Here is a 12,838-nt window from a genome sequence, read left to right on the forward strand (position 1 = left end):
CGTTTCTTTCATTTCTTTTCTTTTTTCTTTTTTCTTTTCTCTTCTTCTTTCTTCCTTCCTTCTTCTTTCTTTCTTTCTTTCTTTCTTTCTTTCTTTCTTTCTTTCTTTCTTTCTTTCTTTCTTTCCCTCTTTCTTTCTTTCCCTCCTTCTTTCTTTCTTTCTTTCCCTCTTTCTTTCTTTCCCTCCTTCTTTCTTTCTTTCTTTCCCTCCTTCTTTCTTTCCCTCCTTCTTTCTTTTTTCTTAATTTCAAAAATCCAGGCCATCTTCCTTCCCACACAGTAACAGAGCTTTGGGGGATATATTTCTTGCATCAATTTTCTAACATCAGACCAGAAGCTTCAATTTGGGACAATCCCAGAAGATATGAAAATTATTCTCTATATTGTCACATCTCCTCCAGCAATTTGTTGGGAGTTTTGTGTCTGTTGTGTTTAAGACACTGTTTACAAAATTATAACAATTAAGGAGTGTTTAAATTAGATTTATCCCCAGCAGAAATATATGGGAGGAAATTAGAAGATAATTAGACCTCTAGAATATCACCTACAGAACAAACAGACACATTATGTACACGGCCCTTTCTGCGAAGCAGCAGGGTTTAGTGAAAGTGGGAAGAGAGATGAACTAGGTGGCCTGACAAGACTGGACAACATAATGCCAGATTTTTCATGCATACAAGTTGCCATTTGTGATGGAGGTGCCAGCTGGTAGTTCAGCTGCGTCGCGCGCCAACTTTGCAAAGCAAGGCACACAAACTGCTGTGTTGCAATACAGCCCCAGTCACACAATTACAAAGCAGACTGGAGCGAAGTCGTCAGAGAATCCGAATTGCTATTTACCTGTCTTGACCTGAGAATTTGCAGACAACGTCCTAGGGTGCGGAGCGCCCCCGCGCGCGGGGTTTGCTGGGGCCACGGGCGGACTCCAGTGCTGTGACCTGCCTCTGGTGCCGTGCGCCCATCTTCCTTTAGTCAGTGAACAGCCCTGGGGCCGAGAGCAGATTAAGGACTTCAATGGTAGCTCCCTTTAAAGTACTCAGCATTGAAGCAACTGGTCTGCTTTTTAGACTAAATACATTGTGTGTTTGGACAAAGAAATCACTTTTCTCGAGGCCTTACTATGGCAGGGCTAAAATAGCCTCCCAGCTCCGGGGTTAGCCACTCTGTTGATTATTGAGGCCTTAATTTGCAGATTAATACTCTTATGCCACCCATGACGTGGCCTGTGCTCCACCCAGCAAGTGACTATCATAAATAAAAAGCTGAGGCTTGTGGAGTAAAATGCAGCTGTGTAACTGTGTCTTCAGCCTCATGCCTATGAGGAACCTGAGGAGATTCTCTTTGTGGCAATGCAGGTGTGAAGCAAAGGGCCAGCATGAGCTGAATAGCTCTGACATTGGGCTCCGGTTCCTCTTGCAGAAGCAACTCTTGAACCGTAAGCAAAGGGAAGCAGCATCTTTACCTCTGGTGAATGTGAGACTGGTGAAAAAGAACAAAATTTCCAGAGGTCTAATCACAGCACCATGAAAATCAGAGCATGTGAAACTGCCGAGATGAAGGAGGTTTTTGGTGTTTGCATCACTAGAAGTGCGGAGCTCACTATGGTTCCACCAGAAGATTGTGGTGGTCCCTGCACCATCTTCAGCCTGGCCGGGGAGCTTGTGCCTCACGCTGGTCCCAAAGAGCTGGAGGGGAACGGTCACACACAGCCCATTCGGGGTGGATGATTCGTGTCTCTCAGCTAGTTTTGGCTTACTCACCTTGCTTGTTTGGTGCTGGGATGAAACACGCTGATCCATTTTCCTTTTTGAAACAGCTTCCCCTCCGTGCGTTGGCCAGCTTTGAGCACGAGGTGCTCGCAGAGGTGGAAGGAGTTAACACGCTGACAGTTTTCAATCACACAGTCTCAAATTCAGCAAGAATTAGTCCTCATCCCAGTTCTGCACAGTTCCACATGCTGGTGCCAGAGCCGTGTGTTTTCTACATCCCATGAAAAGGCAACTAACCCAAGGAGAAGTTAATCTATCTTTTGCTGTGATGGCTAAGTGCAATCCTACTTTCTGTATTTTTTCCTTTGTTTTTAATTGGCAACATTATTCCTCTCATCCCATGTCGTAGTGTGTAACTATGCTACATTCAGTTAAGCACTTTGTGTACTCAGAAGCATCTTCATGTCAATAGCTCCTGGGTGATACAATTCAAGTATATTATTATGCTGCATGTATATATTGGAGCATTTAGGGCATCACCTTGCAATGTGCTGCTGTGCCTCATCCTCTTTGCATCTTACCCCTTCAGATTTCTGTTCTCAGACAGGAGCCCTGAAAGGCCTAATCCTAGCATCATCCTGATACGCAGAGGTTTTTTATCACTAACCGAATTTAGAATCCCACATCTCCAGCTCATATAAATGAGGGCAGCTGTTCACTGGAGAGCTGCTGATTTACACCACAGAGAATCTGACCTGGAAATGTATAAAACTCTTTGAGATTCTTCATGAGAGATGCAAAGGACTATTAATATCAGTGTTTGTAGCATAAAAACATAAGTGTGAAAACACAGATACTTCCCCCCCCAAACACTGGAGATTTATGTTATAAATTTTCATTTGAGTCTGTGAATATCAGTTCTTTGCCTGGTGTAACAGCATGTCACTTCCAGGATGGCTCAGGAGGTGCTAAGTATTGGCACAGAAGGCTACCAAACGTCATCAGCTACAACCAGATTTTCCTGCAGAATGTGGTCCTTTGTAAGAGCTCGCATCGGAATCGGAGACTTTGTGTCTGGGCCTTCAAATGGCTGAGCAGAAGGCGGTGCTGGGGAGCAGTGTGTGCTGTGACGGGGCTGAAGCTGCACCGAGCTGGAGCTGAGCAGCAGAAGGCTCAGTTGTATCAGTTTCTCCTAGGTGACATTGTTTGCTTTCTCTGGGTGAATGTTTTAAAAGGCATCTGTTGAAATGTCTTGCAAAATTCACACAACATATGTGCAGACTCATATGCTAATATGGAGCACATCCCTTTTGCCACTTGAGCTTTGTTTAAAACTTTGCATAAATTCACTGGCTCTGTCTTGGGTATTGTCTGCTCCTGTCCTTGTACATTAAAGGTTCTGTGCCTCATGTAAACACACTTTGAAACATAAACTGTCTTCCAAGAACAGGGGCAAAGCAAGACACTTTGAGAAGACTTCAGGTCTCATCTCCGCAACACAAGCCTCCAACTTCAGCAATCCTGAGGCTGCTTCTGAGCCCTGTGCTTGCAAAAAGTTCGCAGAGCGCTGACAGTGAAATGAGACTCTCCTTCCACTTAAAGTGACTTTCTTTCCTTCATAGATTCCAAAGCAGGCGAGTGCCTGCATAAAGCAGAGGAGTTAATCCGTGTGTCCACCTAGAGACCAGCTGTAACTGCAATCCCCAATGCATAGGGTGAAGTTCTGCAGCCCACAACATCCATGCGGGTGCCATGCTGGCCACCGGCATTATGTCCTGAGAAGGTGGTGGTCAGAAACACGTTCCTCTGGCTGCCCATGAGGGCAGGCGGTGCTCTGGTGCAGCTCTCCACTGGTCTACCCCATGGCACCACCTTCTTCAGTCTTCATGCAAGAGCCTGGTCCAAATGGAGCAGGGCAGCCTTTCTGAGCCTGGCCCATGAGTCCACTGGTTCTCATGGAAGTACAGCAGCATTTGGACTGGCCTAACAATTCTGGCTCATGAAGCAGAAGAAATGCACAGTTCTTGCTTGGTAGGTGTCCAAGAAGAGACATTAGAGCTGCAAAGGATGAGTCTTTCTCCACAGAGATGCCCGCTCCCTTCCTGAGCTTATCGTGCCAACAAGGTGCAGCCTGGAGAGTTTTTGGCAGTGCTGTGCCACAAGCCACCAGCCCTGCCCGTGGCTGGAGCAACACAGCACTCGGTTGGAGCACCGTGAAACCACTGATGCTCAGGAGATGAGGAAATGCTGCAGAGTTGAGCCCTCTCCTGCTCAATTAATCAGAGACACTGGCAGAATTTTAAGATGTTGCATTGGCTATGAAAAGGTGTGCTTGCTTTGCTGGGTGATGTTCCCATGTCTGTTGCGTGTGCTGTGCCCCGGGTGAGCTTCATTTCTTCCTCCATGTTCCTCTGCAAATAACTTTGAAAATACTGCCCGGAATGCATGAGGTACCAGAGAGGTATAAAATGGCATAGGGCTGCAGGATGGCGGTGGGGTAAATGTGGACTATTACTGGCTTCCAAAGGTAATCCTAGTAACCAGGGGACATTGTCCATTTTCCAGTGCTCATCTCCCACTGCGCAGAATGTAGAGCTGGACTGAAACAAGTGGGAATGCTAGAGAACAGAGCAGCACACAGCCTTTTTATTTACATCTTGTTAATTAATTGTGTCCTGCATCTTCCACAGGAGTCAACAAACACCACAAACAAAAAGTAGAGAGACCAGATAAGAGCATAACTCAAATACATTGCAGGAATGAAGAACTATGAAGAAACTTCTCCTGAACTGGTCCCAAAATATGAATTGTACAAGATATTTCTCCTTGCTCAAGCCTCTCAGTTCTCTGATCTCACCGTCAAAGTATATTATGAAAAAGACATCTGAAATTATATTGGGTCATTTCTGTTTATCCCTTATTTTGCTGAATGATGGGTAGTGGATTTCAAGGTGACTTCTCATTTACCAAAATCATCATGCTCTGTTCCTGACTGACTGGATGGAAAAAGCAGTAAGAAGGTGTACTGATTCTGCATAAGCCCATCAGATAAGTGTGTGGCACTTAATTTCACACACCTCATGCAAACAGTCAATTAATGTTCCTGCTTTGGCACTGAGCACAAATTCCATACATATGACTGGGCTTATTTCAGCATGTCCAATCCTCCATGCAAAATGGAGATTAGATACAGGTTCTGGCTGAGAAATTTGCAAAGAGGTGTTACCCCAGGGTCCTTGCCACACAAGCACAAATAGGAGTGGGGACATAGTTTCAATGCTGATAGAGTCTCTGTTTACTGGATAATATCTAATCAATTGTTTCCAGCACCCTGATGAATATCATGCACTTCCTAATCCTATATTCAGTCTATTAGACATGGATTGAAGTCATCAGCAAGAAAATAATGTTCTCAGAGAGATGACACATTAACTATATGCTCACTTGGGGCTATGTTCTTTTAGCCAGACAATAACCCTATTTGAGGAGTGCAGAGACATAAATACAAAATAGGAAAGAATAGTTTATTAACCAAGGTGGTTATTGCATTGTTAAGAGGAAATTTTCGCTGTTGTTAAAATCTGTAAGAAAGTGTCTCATGATTTCTCAGAACTGGGGAAAAAAAAAGAACAACGCTGCTCTGGCGGAGTGCTGGGCTGTTCCTGCTCTGTGGGGTGGCTGACTCGGGCTGGCAGTCCCTGAGCCCAGAGGAGGTGCTGGCTGAACCGAGCTGGTCCCTGTTCCCAGCTGAGCAGTGTCACCCCCCTCAGCTGGCTGTGCGGGGGATCACACAGCATGGGGGACCCCGTGCTGGTGCCAGAAGGTGCTCAAGGAGAGGGGCAACTGTTCCACTCATGGTCATACCCTGGTCGTAGCTGGGGAAGAGGACACTGCTGTGGCTTGTTCTGCGGGAAGCTTCACGGTGAGGAAGCTCATGGAGCAGCAGAGTGCATGGAATCAGCGATGACAGGGGCAGGAAGGAGCAAGTGTGGGCTTTCTTGACATGGTGCTTGTACTTCAAGTGTCTAAAAATGAGTGGAATCAAGTTTCTGACAGGTCCCACATTACTTGTTCCAGCTCTTTGTGTCTCAGATACCCTGTCATACCCCAAATGGCTCAGGTGCCTCTGAATTGAGCACTGGGCAAGTTACTGTGCTGAGAGCTGCACAGGAGTGCTCTGACCATGCTGGTTTGGGGAAATCTTGAGAGGTTTTTGTCAGAAGACAAGGATGTCTCTGCCTGTCTTCGAGAAGAAGGTGCACAATGTGAGGGGTAGATGACAGAAGGTTTAAAATATCTAGGGTAAGTCGCAGTGGGAGAAAAGTTATGGAAGCAGCTCCACATCCCCATGTGCAGACACGTTTGGGAACTGCTGGGTCCATTTCTAGGCAACAGAGAGCACCAAGGACACAGTGAAATGTGAGCACTCAAAGAAGGGGAAGATGTTCTGCTGTCTAATGCAAACAGGACTCCATGCAGAAGAAAAGCAGCAGGAACAAAATGGCCTGACTCTAGCTAAAGAGTTCACTTTATGATTCAGGTCTAGAAAAACCTCTGCTGGAATATCTGCATTCTACTTGGGTGGATTTTGTTCTGAATTTTGATGGGAGATGGGAGAAGCTGTTAGCAAATGTTTGGACACTGCACAAAGACAACACATTTGACAAGGTGAAATTCTCCTACTGCTCTGTTACTTTTGGGCAGAATCTGCCCTTTGATCTCAAAGAGTCCACGGTTCAAAGGAGGTAAGAAGGGTCATGAGGCACACAAGTGCACACTGAGCACATGTTGCGTTGCTCTTCATGAGCACACTTCAGAGGCACGCACAAAAGGGATGTGTGAACCCAAGGCTTGGGCATCTGCTGCTCCTCAGCTGTGTCAGAAAATTTAGCCCTCTGATTTACTTTTCAGACTATACCTGAAATGGCCACCTCCTTGGCCTTTTGACTCAGCTAACTCAGTCCCATCACCCCTGCAAGCTTCACTGTTCTAGATTTGCTTCAACATGTCCAACATGATACAGCTCTTCTCCCTGCCGGAGTTTGTGGGAATGGCTTGCATCTCTCAACTCAGTTTGATGCACACTGTAGACATGCCTTTCTCTCTGTTTGTTTGTTTGTTTTTCAGACAAGCCACGAATGAACAACATCCTTACTTCTGCCACCGAACCCTATGATCTATCTTTCTCCCGGTCCTTCCAGAACCTCTCTCACCTCCCGCCATCCTACGAGTCTGCTGTCAAGACAAACTCAAGTAAATATTCTTCTCTGAAAAGACTAAGTAGGTGTCAGATCATTTCATTTCCTTTGTATCTCATTTGCTTGTAAGCCACAGTGGGCACAACGTTAAGTCAATAACCTTCTTCCCTCTGTTGTTGTACCACCCAAGTTGGCATCTGTGGTAATGATTCTTTTGGCTGTCGCTTCCCGTCAAGGAAGAATATAGAGGAAGAGTCACTTCGTTACTGTGAGAGCACATGCGGTTATTTGCTTACTGACACCTCCTTGCTGTGCTGCGTCCCACTACTCCACCTCGTATCTCCTTTTTCTTTCTGCCGGAGCTGAGATGAGCCAAGCTGGCTGAGCTCACCTTGGCACACCCAGGGCAGATATCTCAGCGTCCGTGGGGGTAGGTGGACCCAGTTGACAAACTGAGGCCAACAGAAAACTACTGACATTGTTGGGAGCATCTATTTCAGTAGGAGCACATGTGCCTGCCCCGAGCAGTGCTGGGATCTGCCGTGTCTCGTGGTGTATGTGTCTGGATCTGGTCCTGACCTGTGCTGCACACTGGTCCATGGTGCCTCTCTGATACTTCAGCACGTTGCTCACTACCCTGTTCACACTAGTTACTATCTGTTCTTCCTTGCTGTTTTATGTATTGCTTTGCTTTGCCAGCTTTCCCATAATGCTCCAGCCCAACACATTTGTTGATGGCAAACTCTTCAGCTTTGGTGGGATTACGAAATAAGTGATATTTGTGTGGTCAAATGCTGTCTCCAGACTGAAAATAGTTTTGTAGTATGTATGCTTCTGTGAGCATTTTCTGGATCCAGCCATGTATCACACTGCTTGATTTAGAGAAATAACTTAGGTGTTTACACTTGTAATAGCTTCATTGAAGACAGATGAGGATGAGGAGCAGATCCTGCTTCCTTAGTCTGTATAAAATCTGCATTCCTAATTTAGCCAGCTAAGTGAGACACACAAAATAAAGAGGTGGGGAAACCCTTGGATTGTCCATAACAAATCTTTGTGGAAGATTTTTCAGGAGAGAAAATGGAATGGAAATGTAGCACATAAAAATCTCAGCCCTCTCCTTGTGACTTCAACATGGGACTTATGTACATGTTAAACATTAAGGCAAATATATTTGATGTGCTTTCAGTACCTGGGATTACCTGGGATACATACTTCCTATCTCCGTCCTGGCATCATTGAGACCAGGTTAGAGGAGTGCCCACCAGGAATAGCAACAGTGGCTGCTCCTGTCATGACACAGGGGACGGTCAGGACATCTTCCAGCCTATGGTTCATTTAATGCTATACACCTTGTGCATAGATGCTCAGTGAAATATCCTTGAGCTCCATGTTAAAGTTATATGAATGCTAACTGAAACTCCAAAACCTTCCACAGCCAAGATCTGGAAACGTATTGCAAATTTGAACACTGTCCTCTACCTACTCCCGCTATGCTTCTCTGACTCACATTGTGTATAAATTCATTCACATCAAGCAATGTCATCCATGCATTGAGCTATACCTTACTAAGTGGTGTCTTAGCAGTCTGACCCATCAGGTGCAAAATATTTTGCTCAGCTGTTGAAGAAAGGACAGACCTCTATCTGTCCAACCTGCCCCTCAGTAGATTACAGCAGAAGGGAATAAGTATTGAACTCTAGCACTGCACTTCCTAAGTACTTGTCTAAAATAACAAAAATAAGCTTGTGTTGAGGTGCCGAGATTAAATGGCCTCAAGAATGCGCTGAGCGTGGTCAGTGGCCCTCCCTTGAGCTTTTCCTAACCCTCTGGACAGTGTCTCTGCCCCCATTCAGAGGACACCTGACAGTCAACGTGACTCTAAGAACATTAGAGTCAGTCTTTGGCCATTGGCTAGAAGGGTGTTCATTCACACCCTTAACTGTTCAAGAGCATCAACCCTGGAAGGGAATCCCTGCACACTGCAATGGAAATACCAGTTATTTACCTGTCAATGGCAGGTCTAGATATAGTTTAGTCATCTTTGCAAGGCACCAACCCATCCTCTTGCAAAGCACCTGACAAATGTCAAACCAACTGCCTCTCGCTGTATGTAAGTAGCAAGTAAGCAACTTCAGCTTTAAAAGTGTTAAGCACCCCACAGTCCCACTGAGCTTGCATATACTCAGCACCTCTAGAGTCACCGAATCACTTTCTTATAGCTGGTCTTCAGAGCCAAAGGAAAGCAGACTCCCAGCTCCTAGACCTTCCCTTGTGAAATGCCAGCAATATCATTTTCATATTCCATGTGAAGGAGCTAAAGGCAATACAAGTATTTAAAGCCCATTAAAACAGGAGACACAAGCCCAATGAAGAAACACACTGGAACTGCAGAGAAAGAAAAACAAATAAATTACTAGGGTGGCCTTACATGCATACATGTATGCACATTTTTTAACCATTGTAACATACAACCATGGGAATAAAAATATCCTTGGCTTTTCCACAGTCTCTCCCCAGAACACCAAAAATGTACCTCGTTTCCCTAATTACGGTGTCAGAGGAACTGTGCTCTGTCTTTCTGCAATAGCAGCTTAGACATGTTGAGGTGAGATGTGGGAGTAAAAGGATTCATTTGGTGCTCTGCCCCCAAATGGGAAAAAAACCAGAAAAACTGTCTGAGGGCAAATCAGCTTATCCTAAAGCCAAGTCAGATGAAGCACTCAAACACTCCTGAAGTTTGGTGACACCAACCCTGATCAATATTTTTAGAAACTACCAAAGGAGGAAAGAAAGTGTGGTTAAAAATAAGGAAAAAAAACCCCAAACAAACAAAAATGAATGAAAAATGCCCAGATTATGTGATTTCCAGTAATTCTACCTCCAAGTTTTTTAAAGCATGAGTGAAGCCCCACAAGTATGAGATTGACTTAAAAAAAAAAAAAAATCTGTCAATCAATACATTAGTGATTTCTTTCTGTCTGCTCATCATTTCCGGCCTTTTGGAATCCACTTAGGACACACTTTTGAACTTTTAAGTATGTCCATAAGGGAGAAACATATTTGATTTTAGTTTTATTTTGGCTAAAATTACAAATGTCAGTTATCATATGAGTGTCAATGAAAAGATAAGGGGTAGCAGTATCAGACCCTCCCTGTCCCAGGGAACCTGCCTGTGCAACGAGGATGAGATGAATCAGACTGGATGGTTTCAGGCCCTGGAGACATTTTGATTTTAGCAAGCAAATGTCCACAGTTCCCACCCCCACCAGTGGGTGAAGCTCCTGGTGTCTTCAATCCCAACAGCCTGGGGCTGTATTCATTTCATTGCTTTCCCCGGCAGCAGAAATACTGCCATTACAGAGCTGCGCTGAGCTTCTTCCTCAGCACGAAGGCACGTATGCGATACGTGTGCCAATATCTACATGTCTCTCAGCATTGTGGGAGGAGATGGCCTGAATGAACTTAGAAACACCTTTGAAATGAAATCAGTTCCCTGACCAGTTTAGCCACTGCCAGCGAAAGGCTGTGCAAACTTCTACACTGTTTGCAGGGATGGAAGAGGGAAGAAAAGGTTATTTTTAATGTTCCTAATTGGCAAAACTTTTAAAAGTGCAGAGCATGCTGCATTTTTAAATTATAAATTAGCAAGGAACAATATCAAACCACTTTTAATCAGCTGATTCTGCCACCTCTCTAGAAGACTCGGACCACAGTAAATCTCACATAAGCTGTTTTAGCTCCTGCTGGCAATTACCACAACCAAATGTGAGCATCCAAGCATTTCTCCATTTGGGATGTTCTCTGCTTTAATTACATGTATTTTGAGTCACTTGGGCAAATCCAGTGGAACTTCTCAGAGCAGAGGCCAAGTGTCAGCCTCAAGCATCATTATCGAGTCTGTGCATACTACATGTGGGCAAGTCTGTCTATGACCAGATTATAGAATAAACATTTCTAAAATTGCTGTGGACATATGGAATTTCCTCAGTCCTTTGCAGGCTTCCTAGCAGGTGATTTTATAGACACGAGAATTTGAGGCCAGGGGAGCTGCTGTCTGACACTGGCAATGAGATGCTCTTCCAATAAGTTTGTGATTTCAAAAAAAGACTCATTCCTACAATATACACTCTGGAGAGCAAATCCCATCAGCAACAAACATGTCAGTACAGGAGAGATTGGGGTAATCCACACACCTCAGTGGTGTGTATGCTGTAAAGAAGGGGTTTGCAGCAGCAGGGGAGCCAACAGGCTGTGAGTTTCAGCACACACATTCTCAGCTTGTACTTCTGGATGCTGAGACAAGGGGACCAACCATCCTTCTTACAGATCCTCTGGGTTATGTGGACTCTTCACATGACCATGACAAGCAGGGTCCAGGAGGTGCTGGATGTGTGGGAGAGGAGATGAGGGAATTAGTGAGTGGGACCATCCAGCACAGGATGCTTGCAGCACTCCCGTGTTTGGCCGGAACCTTAAGGCACCAATGTGTGACCGCTGTCTTGTGAGCAAAGTTCTGGGATGTTGTCAGCACCAATCACGTATCATAAGGTTTCTCCAAAAGCACTCTGCCTCATGGGACAGCCAGCCGATTGTCTTCATTTTTCAGCCAATGCGGTACATATAACCTACAGATTTATGGCTATGTCAGAGGAAACAGGAAATTTCCACATGATGTTTAACTATTGTCTGAATGCCTACGGAAACTCTAAGAACTGGAAGTGGGACCCACCTCATGGTTGCCCAGACTGTCTTGCAGCAGAGTTTTTGCTCTTTTTATCCCTGTGCTTTCTTTATATGTGTATTGTGAAGGTGATATTACATAATTTCTCCATAACCCATCGTTTGTGTAAATCATGTGAAACGACCGTCTGGACTCAACAGTATATGAGGTCTGTTGTGTCATGGTGTGAGAAGGTGTGATGCATTGCACAGGGACTCATAGTGTCTGCGTGCAATTTATAGTTCTGCCATAAGCCTGTGGCAACACAACCCACACAGGGCTGGTGTCTCTTGGCAGACAGCACTGTGATGTGTGTGTCCATGCCCAGGTCCAGCTGCTGGTTTCACCAGGAGGCCACTCCAAGGCTGTGTGCTCTACACAGCCCCTTTTCACCCCCCAGGACAACACTCTGACATTTCTAACTGTTTCCTTTCCTTTCCCACAGCTGACAAAGAGGCTGATGAATACTACATGAGGAGGAGACACCTGCCCGACCTGGCGGCCCGGGGCACGCTCCCTATCAACGTCATCAAAATGTCTCAACAAACCAACCACAGGGACAGGCCCCGCCGTCCCATTAGGGCCATGTCCCAGGACAGAGTGCTGTCTCCTGAGAGGATCATGCCCGAGGAGTTTAGCATGTCCTATGAACGGATCCTCTCAGACGAGCAGCTTCTGTCTGCCGAGCGCCTCCACTCCCAAGACCCCCTGCTCTCCCCGGAGCGGTCGGGGTACCCCGACCAGTCTATGTCACGGGCATTGTCACACACAGACGTCTTTGTATCAACACCTGTCTTGGATCGCTACAGGATGACAAAAATGCACTCCCATCCTAGTGCCTCAAATAACTTGTACAATACCTTAGGTATGAACCCAACCTCTGCCAAGCGCCAAGCATTTGCCTCCCGACGGCACAACACGGTAGAACAACTGCATTATATTCCAGGACACCACCATCACTACCGCACAGCGAGCAAAACAGAGGTGACTGTTTGATATGACCTTGTGCATTGTAGATACTCATTAGGGACCGGGGTGGCCACAGCACCCCATACTGCAGGGGCCTTATAGGCCAAGATAACCTCTAATAACTCAGTGTCTGAAAAGACTTCTCTGACAGTCCCATCCACCTCGTTGTTTTTAAAGCCACCCTTTCATCAGTGACATAAGAAGAACCCAAGCAAGCAAACAGCTGATAGTGAGGGATAA

The 12,838-nt window shown here is 45.5% G+C and overlaps 1 protein-coding gene across 1 annotated transcript in view; it reads left to right on the plus strand.

Moving 5' to 3' along the window:
- Positions 1-12,625, plus strand: part of SHISA6 (shisa family member 6) — a 250,936-nt gene extending 238,311 nt beyond the window's left edge. Inside the window, exons 5-6 of the mRNA XM_065648020.1 lie at positions 6,836-6,988; positions 12,075-12,625. Of these exons, the coding sequence (XP_065504092.1) occupies positions 6,836-6,988; positions 12,075-12,625 (704 nt within the window). The remainder of the gene's footprint in view (positions 1-6,835; positions 6,989-12,074) is intronic.
- The last annotated feature ends 213 nt before the right edge of the window (positions 12,626-12,838 follow it).

Source organism: Caloenas nicobarica, chromosome 18 (genome assembly GCF_036013445.1).
Source record: "Caloenas nicobarica isolate bCalNic1 chromosome 18, bCalNic1.hap1, whole genome shotgun sequence".
Classification (NCBI taxonomy): Eukaryota; Metazoa; Chordata; class Aves; order Columbiformes; family Columbidae; genus Caloenas; species Caloenas nicobarica.